Here is a 15,771-nt window from a genome sequence, read left to right as displayed (position 1 = left end):
CAGGGGCTGCAGTCTATGCCGTTGCTGGCGACTCATTGCAGCCCAGCTCCAGGTTGAGCTGTTGTTCAGCATCTTAGCTGTAGAGGGCAGTGTCACTGGCACTCATATGTGGTATCCGAACCGGGGTCCTCTGGTGTTCCAAGCCAGCTCTTAACCAATGCCCCACTCAGCCAGCCTGAAGAGTGTCTCGTTTTTTGTTTTGTTTTGTTTTTTTTTAGCTGAGCCATCCTGCTACCTGTTGGCAGCTCAGCGGCTGCTCAGCTCGGGCTGGACACGAACCGCTGTTGCTCAGAGCTCAGACTCTTGAGCGAGCTCTTAACCAACTGAGCCACTCGGCCGGCCCTAAGAGTGTCTCGTTTTTAATCAGAGAATCCTTGAGTCTGTAGCTGAGGTCAGATATGATTAGGCCCATTTTGTTTATGAAAAAACAGAAGGCACAGAGAAGCTAAATTAGACCCAAGGTCAGATGGTTTGGGTCAAACAGGAACTGCGTAATAGGTCTGCTAATTCCCCAAGTTCTTTGCCATCTTGCTTTCTTTATCCTCTTCTGGGCTTTTATAATGTGTGAAGGGGGAAAGTTAGCCCATTAAATAACCTTAAAACTATTGGTAAAGACATCTCATGAAAATTTGTAAGAACTTCAGATCAATATTGTGGCTTGGTTTCTCTTGACTCCTGATCGCACACGCATATGTCAGAGGGATCAATATGTTTGGGATGCACAGGCTTCAGAAAGTTAAGATCCTTCAGGCATCTTAGGCAGCATCCTCTTCTCTATGCAAATAACAGCACATGTACACACACACACACACACACACACACACACACACACAACTCTGGGAAAGAAATTGAAATTCTAATCCAAACTGAGAGATAATAAAATGTTCTACATCTAGATAATGGAAAGCAATATCTTATCTCATACACTTTCCAACAACATTGACAAAAAGATCAATGAAGGGATTCACAGAAAGAGAAAAAATATCATCAAGAAAAGTGAACACTCTTTTAATATGTGGGAAGCTGTGAGGTAAAGAGGCTTTCAGGCCATCTGTTGACCATGGAAAGACTTTTAATTCCTTCATCGTGAAAAAATAAGATGCCCCATGCCTCCACAGGCACTTCGTTCCTTTCTCCGAGAAATCAACGCCTCTGGAGGGGCCCCTTGCCCTCAGCCCCTCCAAGTTCACAACATTCTCGTTTCCATGTTTCTCACAAACTGTGCTGTGGGCTGTGGGCAGCGAAGAGTCAGTTCCTGCTTCAACCTGACCTTTAGTGAGGGAGCTCCTTGCATGTCATCGCTGACAATTTCATATCCGTGGTGACAGAGCAAGGCTCCTCGTTATTTGAAAGCTGATTCTCTTTGGAAACAATGTGTGACTTGGATCCCTCCCTGACCTAAGTGCGGATTTATTTACAAAGGGCAAAGAAGTAGAGCTATACAAAGAAAAACAATACCATGTCAGTGGAAATGTTAGTATCTGAGGCCTTATCACCAGCTAAAGTTCTCCATTTTCATGAAAGTTCTGGGTCAGATTTCACCAGACGGAATGAGGGTCCCAACGGAGGATAATAGTAGAAAAGGAAAATAGCAGTAAAGAAGAAAACCTGCTGATTTTTTTTAATCTTTACTTTTCCTGCTCTATCATCTAATGTGTCAGAATATATAGATAGCTGCCTACTGCCCTACTTTGACAACTACTTGCTCTCAGAGGCCATTGTGGTTCTGTGGGTGCCTGATTCATCAGATTCAGTCCAGGAAAGTTTGTTTCATCCCACAGGCCCAGAGGTCAGCTCCAGGTCCAATTCACCCAGCCTAAAGGTTCTCTGGGTGAGCCCTAATGTAAGCAAAATTACCAAGATTTTCCTTTCTGTGTAATATACCCGGGTGTTATTTTCTCTACTTTAATTCCCCTTCCTCACATACGCACTACTCAATTGCTCATCTTTAGCTCAAGCATCAGTTCCTTGTGGATCCTTCCTTACATTTGTCAGTTGGGGTCTTTCTGTTATGTGATCTTCTAGAATGATGTTCCCTTAGTTCAAAATACCTATCTCAGCCTTTAAGTGTAAATCCATTACTATGAGTATTTGATTAGTGTCTGTTTTGCCACTATCCTTTAGATTCATGGAAAAAAGGATCACTGCTGTTTTCATTCTTTCTTTTTGTTCCCACCATAATATCCTAGTGCTTAGAATATCACGAGGGATAAATAGCTACATTTAGGTGTTGCATTTCTTCATTTATTCTTCTTATAAGAAAACCAGACTTTTAAGCCATTGCTCCCCAACAGCCATTTGCAGAATTGTCGTCACTGATATCCATATTTTTAAATGTAATGGACCGGTGGATGGGGGGAAGGGGGTTGTTTCTGTGTGAAGGGTGAAAAGGATAACTATTGCATTGTTCTGTACACCTGAAACTAACAATAAAAAATAAATAAATAAATGTAATGGACAATATTTTGGTCCTCATCTCCCTTGACCTCAGCAACATTCAACAATGTTGACCTTCTTCTGCATATACGTTCTCTCTGTGGTTTCCAAGATACAACAATACCTAATTTAGATCCTACCTCTCTGGCTGTTGCCCTCTATTTTTGGCAGGATCCTGTTTGTTCTTGAATGTTAAATGTTCGGAGTTCCTCAAGGCTCAGATCTGTCCCCTCACCTTATGCTACACTCTCCTGCTGGGGAATCTCACTCACACTTGTAGCTTCGATGACCTCTCCCCTTCCCCCCCCCATACACTAATAACAAATTTAAATCTTTAGCACGGACTTCTCCGTTAAGCTTTATACCTGAATATCCAAATTTCTATATACTATTTTGTTTCGATGTCTTAAAAATACCATAAGTTCAACATATGCAGACAAAAACTCGAGTCATCACTCTCCTCTCCCTAAAACTAACATCTTCTAATATTTTCTATTAGATGCATCAATGTCTGTTTTCCTACACAAACCAGAAACCTAAGCATTATACTTCACAGCTCTCGTATCTTACCTACAAAATACAGAGCATCTATTTTATCTGCTAAATATGTCTCAAGTTTATCCACTTCTCTCCATTTCCAACTTGGGACTTTGGTCCAAATTACCATCTTCTTTCTCCTGAGCTATGATAATAACCTCATAGATTGCCTACCCATGGCCCTCTTGACCACTTCTCCATGCTCCACACAGAGACAGAATTAATTTCTTTTTCAAAATCCAGACCTATTTTGTCACACCTCCCACTGCTTAAAATCCATCAAAGACTTTCCACTGCTTATAAAGTTAATGACAAAAGTCCTTCAAAAGTCCTATAAGACCCTACACAGCCTGACACTCCCACCTCTCTGACCAGACCTTGTTCCATACTCTTGTTTTTATGCACATCAGTCATGGGGGCCTTCTCGCAGTTCCAGGAAAGTCATATGCTGACTCTCTTTTAATAATTTTATGCCTGATGTTTCCTTTTCTTTGAATACTTTCCCTTTTCTCATTTTACCATTCCTAATCTTCCCAGCTACATCAATTTTCTTGATTATATGCTTTCTTTTTAATATCTCTAATAAAGGCAGTAATTTTATTTTGTATTAGTGTGTTTATTTGAGTAAAGGCTGTCTGTCTCCACAAGACTATAAGCTCTGTGAGCATAAGATTTGGGTCAAACTTTGCTCAATCCACATCCTCAAAACCTAATGCACTGGTGAGAATAGCATAGTGGCTCAGTGAATATTTGAAAAGCAAATGAACAGAAATTTCACCAATTTCATGTCCTTTAGTTATCTGAACTTAATAAAAATTTTAGGTTGGAAAATGACAGCTCATGAAATCCAGAAAGGACCTTTCAGATGGAATATTTCATGACAACTTATTTGTAAAAGCAAAAATGAATGTCTAACTGCAAGAGGGAAATGAAAACCTTTTCACTGAATTCAGGTTTATCGCAAGAAATCTACACTATGCACTGCTCTTCACTCTTTTTCCTTTTCTTTCAGATATTCTGAAAACATTAAAGGGACATTGTCAACCAGGACAAAAACAAGTAGGATCCGAATGTATTTGCATGTCTCCAGAAGAAGACTGTAGGTAAGAGATAGTCTATGGACTATGTTTGGAAATTGGAAAAACTAGTCTAGTGTAACCAGACTAGGTAGATGGAGTAGCTGAGTTTCTTGAAGCAAGAACATGAAACATGTTAACTTTTCACATAACTGATACCGTCCGCGCTCTAGTTAAATTCCTCCTTCTGCACTGGTTGCAAGCTTTTTAATGATCTCTCAGCCTAGTTCCTAAGTTTGCATCGCTTTTGTTTATTAAAACAGCCTCACTTTGATTATAAGGACTTATTTCTGTCCATTTTAAAACTTCAGGCTTAGTTACCTCAAAGCTTACCTGTTCCCATGGCAAGGCTGTGACTTCAAAAGCTTGGAGTAGAGAGAGTGGCATGAGCATGGATCACACACACACACACACACACACACACACACACACACACACACACACACACACCTTTGTCAGTTTATTCTTTCATGCAGGGGCAGAGAGCATGAATAAGAAAAATGATATATCCTCATGTGAATGCCATGACTAGTTATCTACCTCCTCTTTGTTGTTATAACTTCCTTTTCTTTACATGAACAAAGCCAGGAGTGTCAAAGGCACTTATTAATTTAAGGACTATCTTCAGCTCAATTTAATCCAAAATAACATTAGCTTAAGATAAAATTTTGTTTCCCTATATCACAAAATAAATATGGAGGTAGGCAATCTGGGGCTAGTATGGTGAGTCTCTTATTTCAGATAGCACTGAGGCTGCTTCTTGCTCTCCAGTCTGCCATCCTGAAAGTTATTGCATGGTCTAAGGTTGCTCTGCTGGAGCAGGAAGGAAGGATGACCAAAAACAGACACATTCTCTCTTTTGAAGGAGAGTTTCTCAAAGACCCATCATTTGATTCCATCTTCTTCTCTTATTCACATCCCTGCAAGGGAGGCTGTGAAATGTAGTTCTTTGGCTGGATGTAAAGGTATTGCAGAATAAAATCAGATTGCGGAAGAGAAGAAAGAATGAATGTTGGGGAGAGGAGCCAACAGATTGTGCCCAGTTGTTATACTTTACTTTTTACACTGACTAGCTCTCATGTTCCTCTGTGCTGCAGATGAACCAATGCTTGTAGGGACTCATTCATTCATTCATTCATTCATTCAAACACTACAGGTTCTTTTTCTATATAATTCCACTGACACAATTCAGCAAAAAGTTGGCTCTTTTTGCCTTCCTCAGTAGCCTCACCAGTGGGCCACCACACAGCTTCTTGCTGCTGGAGTCCCCTCACTCATCAGATGCCCTGCTGGGGAGTACTTACAGCATTCATATTGTCCAGTTAACCCAGAGGAAACTTTTTTCTTTATTGTTGTAGTACCAAACCATGAGAATACAGACCTCCCTCTGGAACTGTCTGGATTTCAGCTCTTCCCTACCTCTCTAGCCTCTTTCTGTAATCCTCAGTTCTCTTATATGGAATTGAAGGTGTTTATGGGAATGGCTGGCCCCACAGCCTAAGTTCACTGAAATTAGTAATGGCCTTTTCTTTTCAGCTATGGGCTTTAGTTCTTGGAAACAATTTTACACACTACTGCACTGATTGTTAACTCTAAAATTGTCTTTAGAGAAGAGACTCAAATTTGGAGTAATCAGAATTCTTGCCCTCTCAGCAAGACAAGGGCTATGGCCACTGGTTACCTCTTGGTAGCAGGATTCATCATCTACTTAGAGAGATTAATCAAGCTACCCAAGAATTACTTAAAATTGCATGTTCTTAATCATAATACAAGCACACTTGTGAAGCTATATGATGATATATGATTCTGGTGTTGCAATTACTGCATGTTACTGAGTTCAGAAGAGTTACAGACTACCATGGGCTAGGTTGATTGGAGTTAGTTTCAAAGTGTAGGCAGGAATTGAACTGGACACAGATAGGCAGAGAGGAGAGACTGCAATACTGCTTGAGCAGGACATGGGATGACAGCAAAGAAAGAAAAATCGTACCAGTTTAGAGAATGATCAATAAGCAATTGTCAGGTGATAGAGGGATTGAGGATGGGAAAATAATTCTAGAAAGGCAAGTTGATTGAAGTCAAAATATGGAGATCTTCATTACCAGAATTTAAAAATTCAGATTTTAATTCAAAGGCAATTGGGAGTAATACCAACACTAAGATGAAATTTTAGAAAGATGAATCCCAGAGCAGGCAAGATGAAATTAGGGTCTGAAAGAAGAGAAATATGGGGAGGGGGAAGCAGGAGGAAGATAACTGGGTAGTAAGTTAACTGGCTAGATGTTCTCTCTCTTTTTTTTTTTTGTCTTCATATATTAATGCTTGCTTTCCTCTCTTGGGCAGCCATTATTCAGAAGATCTCTGTGTGTTTGATTCAGACTCCAGTCATTATTTTACTTTACCTGCTTGTAAATTTTGGGCCAAGAAATGTTTAAATAATCAGCAACTCCATTTTCTACATATTGGTTCCTGCCAAGATGGTCTACACTTAGCATGGGGTCTTGAAAGGACAAAACTTTCCTCCAATAGCACAAAGAAAGAACCCTGTGGCTATGATACCTGCTATGATTGGGAAAAATGTTCAGGTAAGCTCCAGTGGTGACCACATACTAGAAACGCTCTCACTTAACCTTCCTCTCACTTAGTATATCTTATTTGCATTTATATACTCTCTCTTAAAATTAGCCTGTCCTTAATCAATAATAGTTTCATTTTATTGTAAAAATATTTCATAACATGATTTAAACCAAAAAAAAATATGTAACCCTCCCACAATTAGAAATAACTACTTTAACAATTTTGGTGTAAATCTTTCTAATCTTTTTTCTATGCATATATAATCAGTACCACCTTTAGACCCCAGTGAGAAGAGTACCCACCTGATTAAGAAATACAAACTGGTTGTTATACAGTAGTCATGGATATGTAGGGTATAGCATAGGAATATAGTCAATAATGTTGTAATAACTAGGTATGGTGCCAGATAGGTACTAGATCTATCAGGGTGATAGAAGGGAATGGGATTGGGGGCAGGGTGGAAAAGGTGAAGGCATTAATAAATACAAATTGGTAGTTAATACAATATGGGTAATATAATCAACAATGTTGTAAAGATCATGTAAGGTGCCAGATAGACACTGGACTTATCAGGGGGATCACGTCATGAGCCGTGTAGATGCCTGACCAATGCGCTATATACCTCAAGAGCTGAAGTAGAATAATATTGAATGTCAACTATAACTAAATATGTAGGTATATATAGTCACAGGCTGTGGAGTACAACATAGGGAGGATAGTCAATGGTATTGTAACAGCTATATAAGATGTTAAAGGGCTGGTAGCTTGGGAGATGGGTTATTACTTTATGAGGGGTTTAAATGTATAACTATTATGTTGTTGTACACCTAAAACTAATATTAAAAAAATGTGCCCATCCCAATCTCATGCGTCAGGCATCCTTCCCCACTCCCAGCTTTGGAGGGCATGCATCAAAATGGCCTACGCTTTCCTTTAGCATTTGGGACCAGTTGGGGCCAACATAGGTAGAGTGCCCTGAGCCTGGACTGGGTTCCTTATGGATACCAATTGCTGAAAGCATCTTCCTCAAATTGTTTTATGTTTTCTTGCTGTGTCTGGGACTAGCTAGGGCTGGCAGTGTTATTCAGGCAGGATGCTCTGAACCCAGACAGGGTCCCTCATGGACTCACGCAGGCACTGCTTGTCCCTGTGGAACATTCTCTGACCTATTTCTTCTCTCCTCCACCATGCATGGGATCAACCAGATGCTCCAAGGAGCTCGGGGATTCCATCTGTAGAGTCATCCTTGGCTCGGAGCTAGATTCTCATTCCCAGAGAGAAGCCTGGTGAGCCATAGGCCAGCAGGGTCATTTCTCTCAAGATTGTTTGAGATTGGACTGCCAATATGGTGCTGACATTCTAATTTGGAGTGTCTTTAATTGTTTCTATAGTGAGGCATCCCATAAGAAAAATTTCCCCGGGGTCACAACACACCTCAGGGTGGCCCTGGTTATATTACATATTTTTTAAAAATAAAATAGGTTTACATTCTACATCCTATTTTACATATCTCTGCTTTGCACTTATATCATGAAGCTATTTCCACATCATCATATATTATTCTGCCACATAATTTTCAATTTGGGCAAAAGCCTATGTGGGCATTTTGTGATTTATTTAATCAGTCTTCTGTTAGGCATTTAGATTTTTCCCAATATTTTGCTATTATAAACAATGCTGGATTGGCAAATATATTGCAGATAAATCTATAATGTAAGATTGTTTTCTTACGATATACCTTAAAAAATGGAATTTCTAGTTACATATTATTTAAAATTATAAAGTCTATTGTATCAACTTGCTTCCCAGAAATGTTTTTACCATATTATATTCCTATCTACAATGTATGATAAAGACTGCCTTTCCACATCCTCACCAAACCTTGCAGTTTTCACTCCTTTATATCTTTGTCAATTTGGTACTTAAGAAGTGACATTACATTTCCATTTTCTGTAAGTGTATTAGCTATTGGCATTTTATTTGTGAATTGCTTAGATGCAGAAACTTCACAGCAATACATTTGCTCTAAGATGAAGTTTGACCCTTCTGTGAAGCCCAACTAAGCTTCATATAATATATAAATATGAGTTGAAGGTTAGATTTAACAGAACTCAAATGGGGCAGCTCAATTTCCCTTGTGACACTTTTCAAACACTATCTTAAACTAGGCATAAAGTATGCAATAGAAACTTGCTAAATTGTTACATCCAACTTTTGCTAAAACCACCAAAAAAAAAAGACAAAAACCTTATTGTTCCCACTGACTCCTCTTTTACTTTCTAACCCAATGTATTTCAACTCAGTCCTGGAAAAAGGGAGAGGCCTTATTATCCAAATAAAGTTTCTTCCTGATCCACTTTAAGCTGATTATTAAGATCTAGCTCCCTTGATAGGTGGCAGGATTGAACTCAGGACAGAGGGTAGACACAGAAACCACAGTTAGCAAGCCATCTGATGGTTGCCACTCAGGAGGTGAATATCTGGGTTTTCCAAACTTCAAGCCATATTTCAACAAGGCTATTCTACCATGAGAGACAGCAAACCAGGGCCCAATATGTACATTACCCAATTCTAATCACTATTAAATCATCTTATAGATAAATACTATTATTCATTCTTTCATTGACTGACCAACACCATATCCAACTGACATCTCTCTCAGAAACAATAATTTGTGGCAGAAAAGAGCTAACAGTATTATGTAACATTATTTTGTATTTAAAATATAACCTTTTTTTGAAAATCATAGTGTAAGAACACTTTTGTCAAAAATACATACAGAAAGTAAAAGGAATTTGGACAACAGATCAAATAAAAATAGTCCCTGTCAGTACTTCAATAGGTCACTCAGGCATTTAGGGATATATTCAGTGTTAACTTCCATTCCTCCTTATTTTTCATGGAAAATAGGTCTTCACGGAACTCTTCTATTGCAAGAACTTATTTTTTTGCTATATTTCCACAAATTACTCTTTTCAAATCTGTCTGAATAACAAATAATCTATTGCTTACCATTTCATAAAAATCTGCCTTTACTATTAATTCTTTGTTGTACATATATCTAAATGTCACGGTCTCCAGGAGTCTAAATTTGTCTTTAAAAAGGACACTAAAAAGTTTGAATACTTAACAATATTGCTCAAGTTAGCAGAATGTCTTGGAGTGAGCACACTAATACATGAATATTTCTTTATAAGAGATTTATGTCATTTAAAATGTCCTTTGCTCCTGCACACAATCAGAAAACAGAAAGCATTTTCTCCCCTGTAGATATGGTGTGCCTCTGTCAGCCTTCTTTAATTGGTGAGCACAAGTCAAAGTCACAGAGGATTCAGTTCAAGTAGCACTATAGAACAGCATGAACGTGCAAACCACAACGTTTATGAAGAAAGAGAAAGCTGAAAATGTATTTTATACCCAACCCACTCATGGCAAGTTGGGATATTATTAATCTTGGGTTGAATTGAATATCATCTGGCTTAAATTGTGTTCTTGATTATCTTGTGTTTTGCTACTCATTTCCTTCTCTTCCTAAAATGAAATGAGAAGAAGTTTACAATGGAACTTCAAAGTAACAAAGTTCATTTTTCTTTTTTTTTCTTTTTTTTTTTTTTAAAGATTTTTATTGGGGAATTGGGGGGATGGGAACAGTGCTGGGGAGTTGGGGGAAGGGGAACAGACAAGTTGCTGTCGTTTTGTTCTTCAATCTAGTTGTGGAGGACGTTGCTTCACTGGCCCAAGTTGGCACCATCATTGCGCTCTTCCCTGGAGAGGCAGATCAGTCGCCGGCTTCTGGATGGCCGCTCACTGTGGCGGCTGGCCGCTCACGCTGGCTGCTGGCTACACACGGTAGCCCATGGCAACCCACTGCAGCAGGGGCTGCAGCCTATGCCGTCGCCAGCGACTCACGGCAGCCCAGTTCCAGGTTGAGCTGTTGTTTAGTATCTTAGCTGTGGAGGGCAGTGTCACTGGCCCTCATATGTGGGATCCTAACCGGGGCCCTCTGGCATCCCAAGCGAGTTCTTAACCATTGCGCCACTCGGCCGGCCCACAAAGTTCATTTTTCAAAAGTTAAAACACAAATGTTTTTGAAAGGAGCCTAGTGTTATGAATATTAAGTGTTTTGTCTGAATTTCAAAAATAGCCACTATCAACCAATAGGAAGGGAAGATTTAGTTTGTACACTTATACCATAGTTGGAGGAGTAACTTTACACAATAATTTCATGAATAACTTTTAATGCAAGGCAGTATGTGATAAGAGCTACAAAAGAGATAAATATCATCTGGCCTGGAAGTGTTTCATGAGGTTGAAAGCATGAGAAGTAAGTGTTGGAGGATGAATTAGAGGAGGAGGTGGAAAAGGCCTCTGGTGTTAATAGTCTGAAAATAACCTTGCTAAGAGCATTTAAGCTCTAACTATACTAAGAGAGTAGTGACTATGGCCTTTCCACAAGCCTAGAGAGCTGACTTCCTCCCCAGGGGTGGACAGTCTTCTGTCCTTCACCATACCCTGCTCTTTCCATCAATGAAGAAAGTTTTCCACAGCTAGAATCTTCTCTAGCTGGTTGACAGAGGACATAGAAGGGAAATGCATGCTTTCTCATGAAATGTTTCCTACCAAGGGCAGAAAGACAATGCATATGGGTATCTCCCCATTTCCTTGCCCTATTTTCTCCCATCAGTTGAGACACATGGGAAAGAATTGATATCCACCTAAAAGAACTACTCATTAATGTAAACACTGCGAATTCTCAGGCTGACTCGGATATTCTGGCAACATGAATTATACCAGAGGCATCAGATAGATTTCTCTCTGAATACTTATATTTGTACCTTAAATTCATAATTTAAAATCAATCAATGAAGCAGAATTCTTTGAGCAGCTTGGTAAGAGCTGAGTGGGGAATACAGATGGCTGAGCCCTAGTTACTGCTCTCAGATGAAGCACTCACAGTTGTCTTGGGAGGAAGACATGAAAAGCTAACTAACGAGAAAGTATAAAAATGTCAGATGTACTACTGACAAGTTTACACCATTAAAGTTTATTTGGGATCATTGTCTTTGTTTCAGTTTTCTCGTTTATTGCCACCAAGGAGCTCACCACCCTGGGGACAAGTTAGGTAAAATTAAACCATAAAGTGTTGTGGTGAGTCTCATTCTTTCTTTCTCTCTCTCTCTGCAGACTCCACTTCCAAATGTATCTGCCTGTTGCCCCCGCAGTGCATCAAGGGTGGAAACCAGCTGTACTGTGTCAGAATGGGCTCATCAAAGAGTAAGAAGACAGCGAACATCTGTGAAGTAGGAACTGTAAGATGTGCCAACAGGAAAGTGGAAATACTGCACCTGGGCGGGTGTTTGCCCTAACACAGCTACTGGTACACAGATTTACTATCCAGAAATAATCCCTTCCAAAGGGCATTCTTGTGCAAACAGTAGACTGGCCTGCCCAGAAGTCACTGACATGCTCTTTTGTGCTAGTTTCATATAATTATTCTCCCCTGCCTCTCCTGTCTTAGCCTCCCCTACCCAGTTCCAACCCATGACACCCTGTAGCTTATCCTTGGTAACACCTTTCATATCAATCTAGTAAATTCTTCTGTTCATGTTGCACTAAGTGATGGAACTTCTGAGGACCTTATGCAGCCCGTGGTGCTCCGCATCCTCACAGGTAGAAATAAGAACAAACACTGTAATGTTCTTCAATGGATCAATAAACATAGAAATCTACAACAACTTGTAAAACAGTCTTGAAACCTAACCTTCACACATTCATTTGACAAATAATTCTGAATATCTGCTATGTTCCAAGTACTGTTTAAGGTGCTGGCGAATCAGCAGTGAATAAAACAGATAAAATCTCTTGCCTTCAGGAAGCTCACATTCACGTGAAGGAAGACATACATAAAAAAGAAAGAAAAAGAAGCACATAACATATATAGTATGTTTGATGGTGTCAATTACTATGGAGAGAACAATGCAGGGAAGGTGAGCCCCACACTTAAGCCTCATCTGATACAAGGAAATATTCCAGAGTAATAAGCATCCCAGTAAGGATGATCAGACTCAAATGTAAATTGCCTGTTTAAAGTAGTTAATAAACTTCTGAAATTCCAGTCTCTTGGGAAAGAGAAAGGGGGTTCTCTTTGCCTCCGCTAAAGCACATTACAAAGTTTTTAAGCTTATGTGATAGATGGAAAATCGTCAGAGAATTTTTAAAATAAATCATATCTTTTGTATTAGGCCATACCAACTAGACACCCATTTCTTAGAGGGGCTCAAGGGTCACTTTGAATTGGGGAAGAGAAGATTTTTTGGAACAGTGGTTTGCAAATATCAGTGTACATCAGCCTCACCTGGAGTGCTTGTTAATACAGATGCCTGGGACCCACCCCCAGTTTCTAGTTCTATAGTCTGGGGTGTGGCCTGAGAACGTGTATTTCTAACAACTTTCCAGGTCATACTGCTGCTGATCATCATGGGATCACATTTTGAGAACATTTATTGGTTTAGACATGGAGTCATCAAATAGCTAATCCTGATTTAGCCTTTGATCTGAAATCCTTAGCAAGCCAGCCTGCAAGCAAGCCAGTGGAAGCAGACTCTTTACCTCTAAAACTCACTGGGATCCTCGCCTTGGGGCTATGAGCACAGCCACCTGGCAGCACCCTCACTAGACCTTATGTATTAAATGCAGCTCCTCCATCTCATTAATCATAGGATGCTGACAAAATCTAAAACATCTTGCAATGTCAAAAGAGAATGAGAAAGGAAAAAAAACCCTTGAAACAGAAAGCATATTTTCCTGGTGCAACAGCAACTGAGTGGGAGTTTTTCTTTTCCCAGGAGTCAGTAACCATCTTTTTCGCAGTCAGGCCACTCCTACTCCCTTCTTACTACAGGGGTGGTGCAGACCACCCTTGTAAGCATCACACCTTCAGTGCTTCCAAGACCCCAAACTGAGAGCAAAGAGACATTAAATCCTCCCATATTCTAAGGAGAGCCACTAACTATTGAGCCAAGAAACTTTCCTCAGGACTGAATTAGCTCACCTCTACGCAACCCTCACACCAGCGCCACACTTTCCAGGTTGTACGGCAGGCTTCAGGGAGGGGACAGCCACGAGAATCTGCAGCCACATGAAGGCAGTGCTCATAGTGAGAGTCCTAGTCCTCCTCTAAGTCCTTTTAGTCCCCTTGGTGAGGAGGAAGAAAATGCTTAAAGCCTTGAGAGAATTGTTCGTAGGGTGCAGGGACATCTACAGCAAAGATATACAGTGCCGCTCTCCCTGGCTGGATGCTGTGGAATCTTAGAGCTGCCGATGGTGAGCAGGGGTCTGGAGGAGGGCTTGGGAGGCATGGAACTCCCCATACTGGGGAGTTCTCCCTGCATAAGCATGAGGTCTCTTCTTGCTTAGAGTGCTGAGGGCAGGATGCTTTCAGGAGTGGTCAGCACCATTTTCATAGTGAGAAGAGAGTGGGATGACAGGACTAGGAATAAGAGAGGTGCAGTCCTTTCTCCATCTGAGTCTCAAGCTATAGGGAAGGAATGGAGAGCTTTGGTGGTCCCCCTGGCTCTGCAAGAAGGAGCACAGGGAAGAGGAAAGGCAGGCGCTCGGAGGCCAGCCTGAACCTTAGACACAAATTCATAGAAAACACTAAAAGGAGGCAGAACTGCCTCTGTCACAGGAAGTTCTGGAGGACAGAGCAATTAGGAGTAAAGCAGAACACCAACCCAAGAAAACACAAGGATATCAATAACATAGAACCAGATTTAATAAGAACAAATTCAGAAGTGACACCCTATCACTGACTGTTACATCAAACGACTCCTGCCATCTCTCCTAGTCCACTTCCTTGCTTATGACACCAGAGAACCAGAACCAAAAGAGGGGAGAGAAGTGTCCTACAATGAGACATGCCCCTCCTCATCACTTTCATGATGCTGGAGGTCTTGAAACACAAGAGCAACCCATGTCCATTCTCTACCCAAAGCCTGGCTGACACTGGAGGCGAGGAAGGAGATAAAATGCAAATTAGATATGAGAGTGATGACTTAAACTGGACAATGTTATAAACAGAAACTGACCAGAAATCTATATAATCTACCGCAGACTTATATGAGCAAGAACAAAATGGAATTGGGCAGAACACAGTGAAAGCCATGAGTATTATTTTCCTGGGGCTGCCATAACAAAGCACCACAATCCAGGTGGCTTAAAACAATGGAAATTTATTGTCTCACCGTGCTGGAGGCTAGAAATCTGAAATCAATGTGTCAGTGGACCATGTTCCTTTGACACTTGTAGGATAGAATTCTTCCTTGCTTTTCCTGGCCTTTGGTGTTTGTCAGAAATCCTTGGCATTCTTTGGCTTATAGAAGCAGAACTAGTCTCTGCCTCTGTCATCACATGACTGCCTTCATCATCTTCCTCCTGTGCTTGTCTGTCTGCCCAAATTTGCATTGTCTTATGAGAACAGCAGTCTTGTTGGATTAGGCCCACTCTAATGACCTCATCTTAATTAGACTATATCTGCAAAGATCCTATTTCTAAATAGGCTCACATTCATAGGTACCAGGGGTTTACACTTCAACACATCCTTTTTGCAGACATAATTCAATCCATAGCACTGATTTTAAAAAAAAGTTTTCTGTTTACAGCTATAATATAATCAAAGACTTACACTAGCTATTATGTCCATATTGTTTGACTTAAATCAGTCACATTGATTTAAAATATGTTATACTTTTACTTGTAGCAATCTTTCCTTTTAATAGTGATTAGTTGGTCTTTTTACCACTTCAGTTACCTTAGTAGCAAAAGATTTTTTTGAGTGCACTAATACATTAAAGTTTGCATTAGGTTAATTTGCATACCACTTACCAGTTGAATTTTTCACACTCTGATATTAATATTAATATAGCAATTTAGTACAATAAGTGTTAAGAGCTAGTGGAAAATTATCATCATGAAGTAGAGAGCAAAACTGAAGAATACTATAACCTGGAATTTGGACCTAGAATCTCTACCACTGTCCTAGATTAAATAAATTCTAGATCAAAAGTAAAAGCTTTATTCTCTTAGGCTATTAGAGATGAATACTAAGCATTCATGTTTGTAGCTTAAGTAACAGGAAACAGATTCA

At 40.0% G+C, this 15,771-nt stretch overlaps 1 protein-coding gene across 4 annotated transcripts in view; it reads left to right on the top strand.

Moving 5' to 3' along the window:
- C6 (complement C6) overlaps positions 1–12,872 on the top strand; it is a 60,000-nt gene extending 47,128 nt beyond the window's left edge. For all 4 annotated transcript variants that reach the window (XM_019629326.1, XM_019629323.1, XM_019629325.1 and 1 more), the window contains 3 exons: positions 3,986–4,076; positions 6,393–6,634; positions 11,811–12,872. In XM_019629326.1, the coding sequence (XP_019484871.1) occupies positions 3,986–4,076; positions 6,393–6,634; positions 11,811–11,992 (515 nt within the window). In that variant the 3' untranslated portion in view covers positions 11,993–12,872. The remainder of the gene's footprint in view (positions 1–3,985; positions 4,077–6,392; positions 6,635–11,810) is intronic.
- Positions 12,873–15,771: the final 2,899 nt, after the last annotated feature.

Source organism: Hipposideros armiger, unplaced genomic scaffold (genome assembly GCF_001890085.2).
Source record: "Hipposideros armiger isolate ML-2016 unplaced genomic scaffold, ASM189008v1 scaffold_838, whole genome shotgun sequence".
Lineage (NCBI taxonomy): Eukaryota > Metazoa > Chordata > Mammalia > Chiroptera > Hipposideridae > Hipposideros > Hipposideros armiger.
This window is presented reverse-complemented; position numbering and strand designations above follow the sequence as displayed.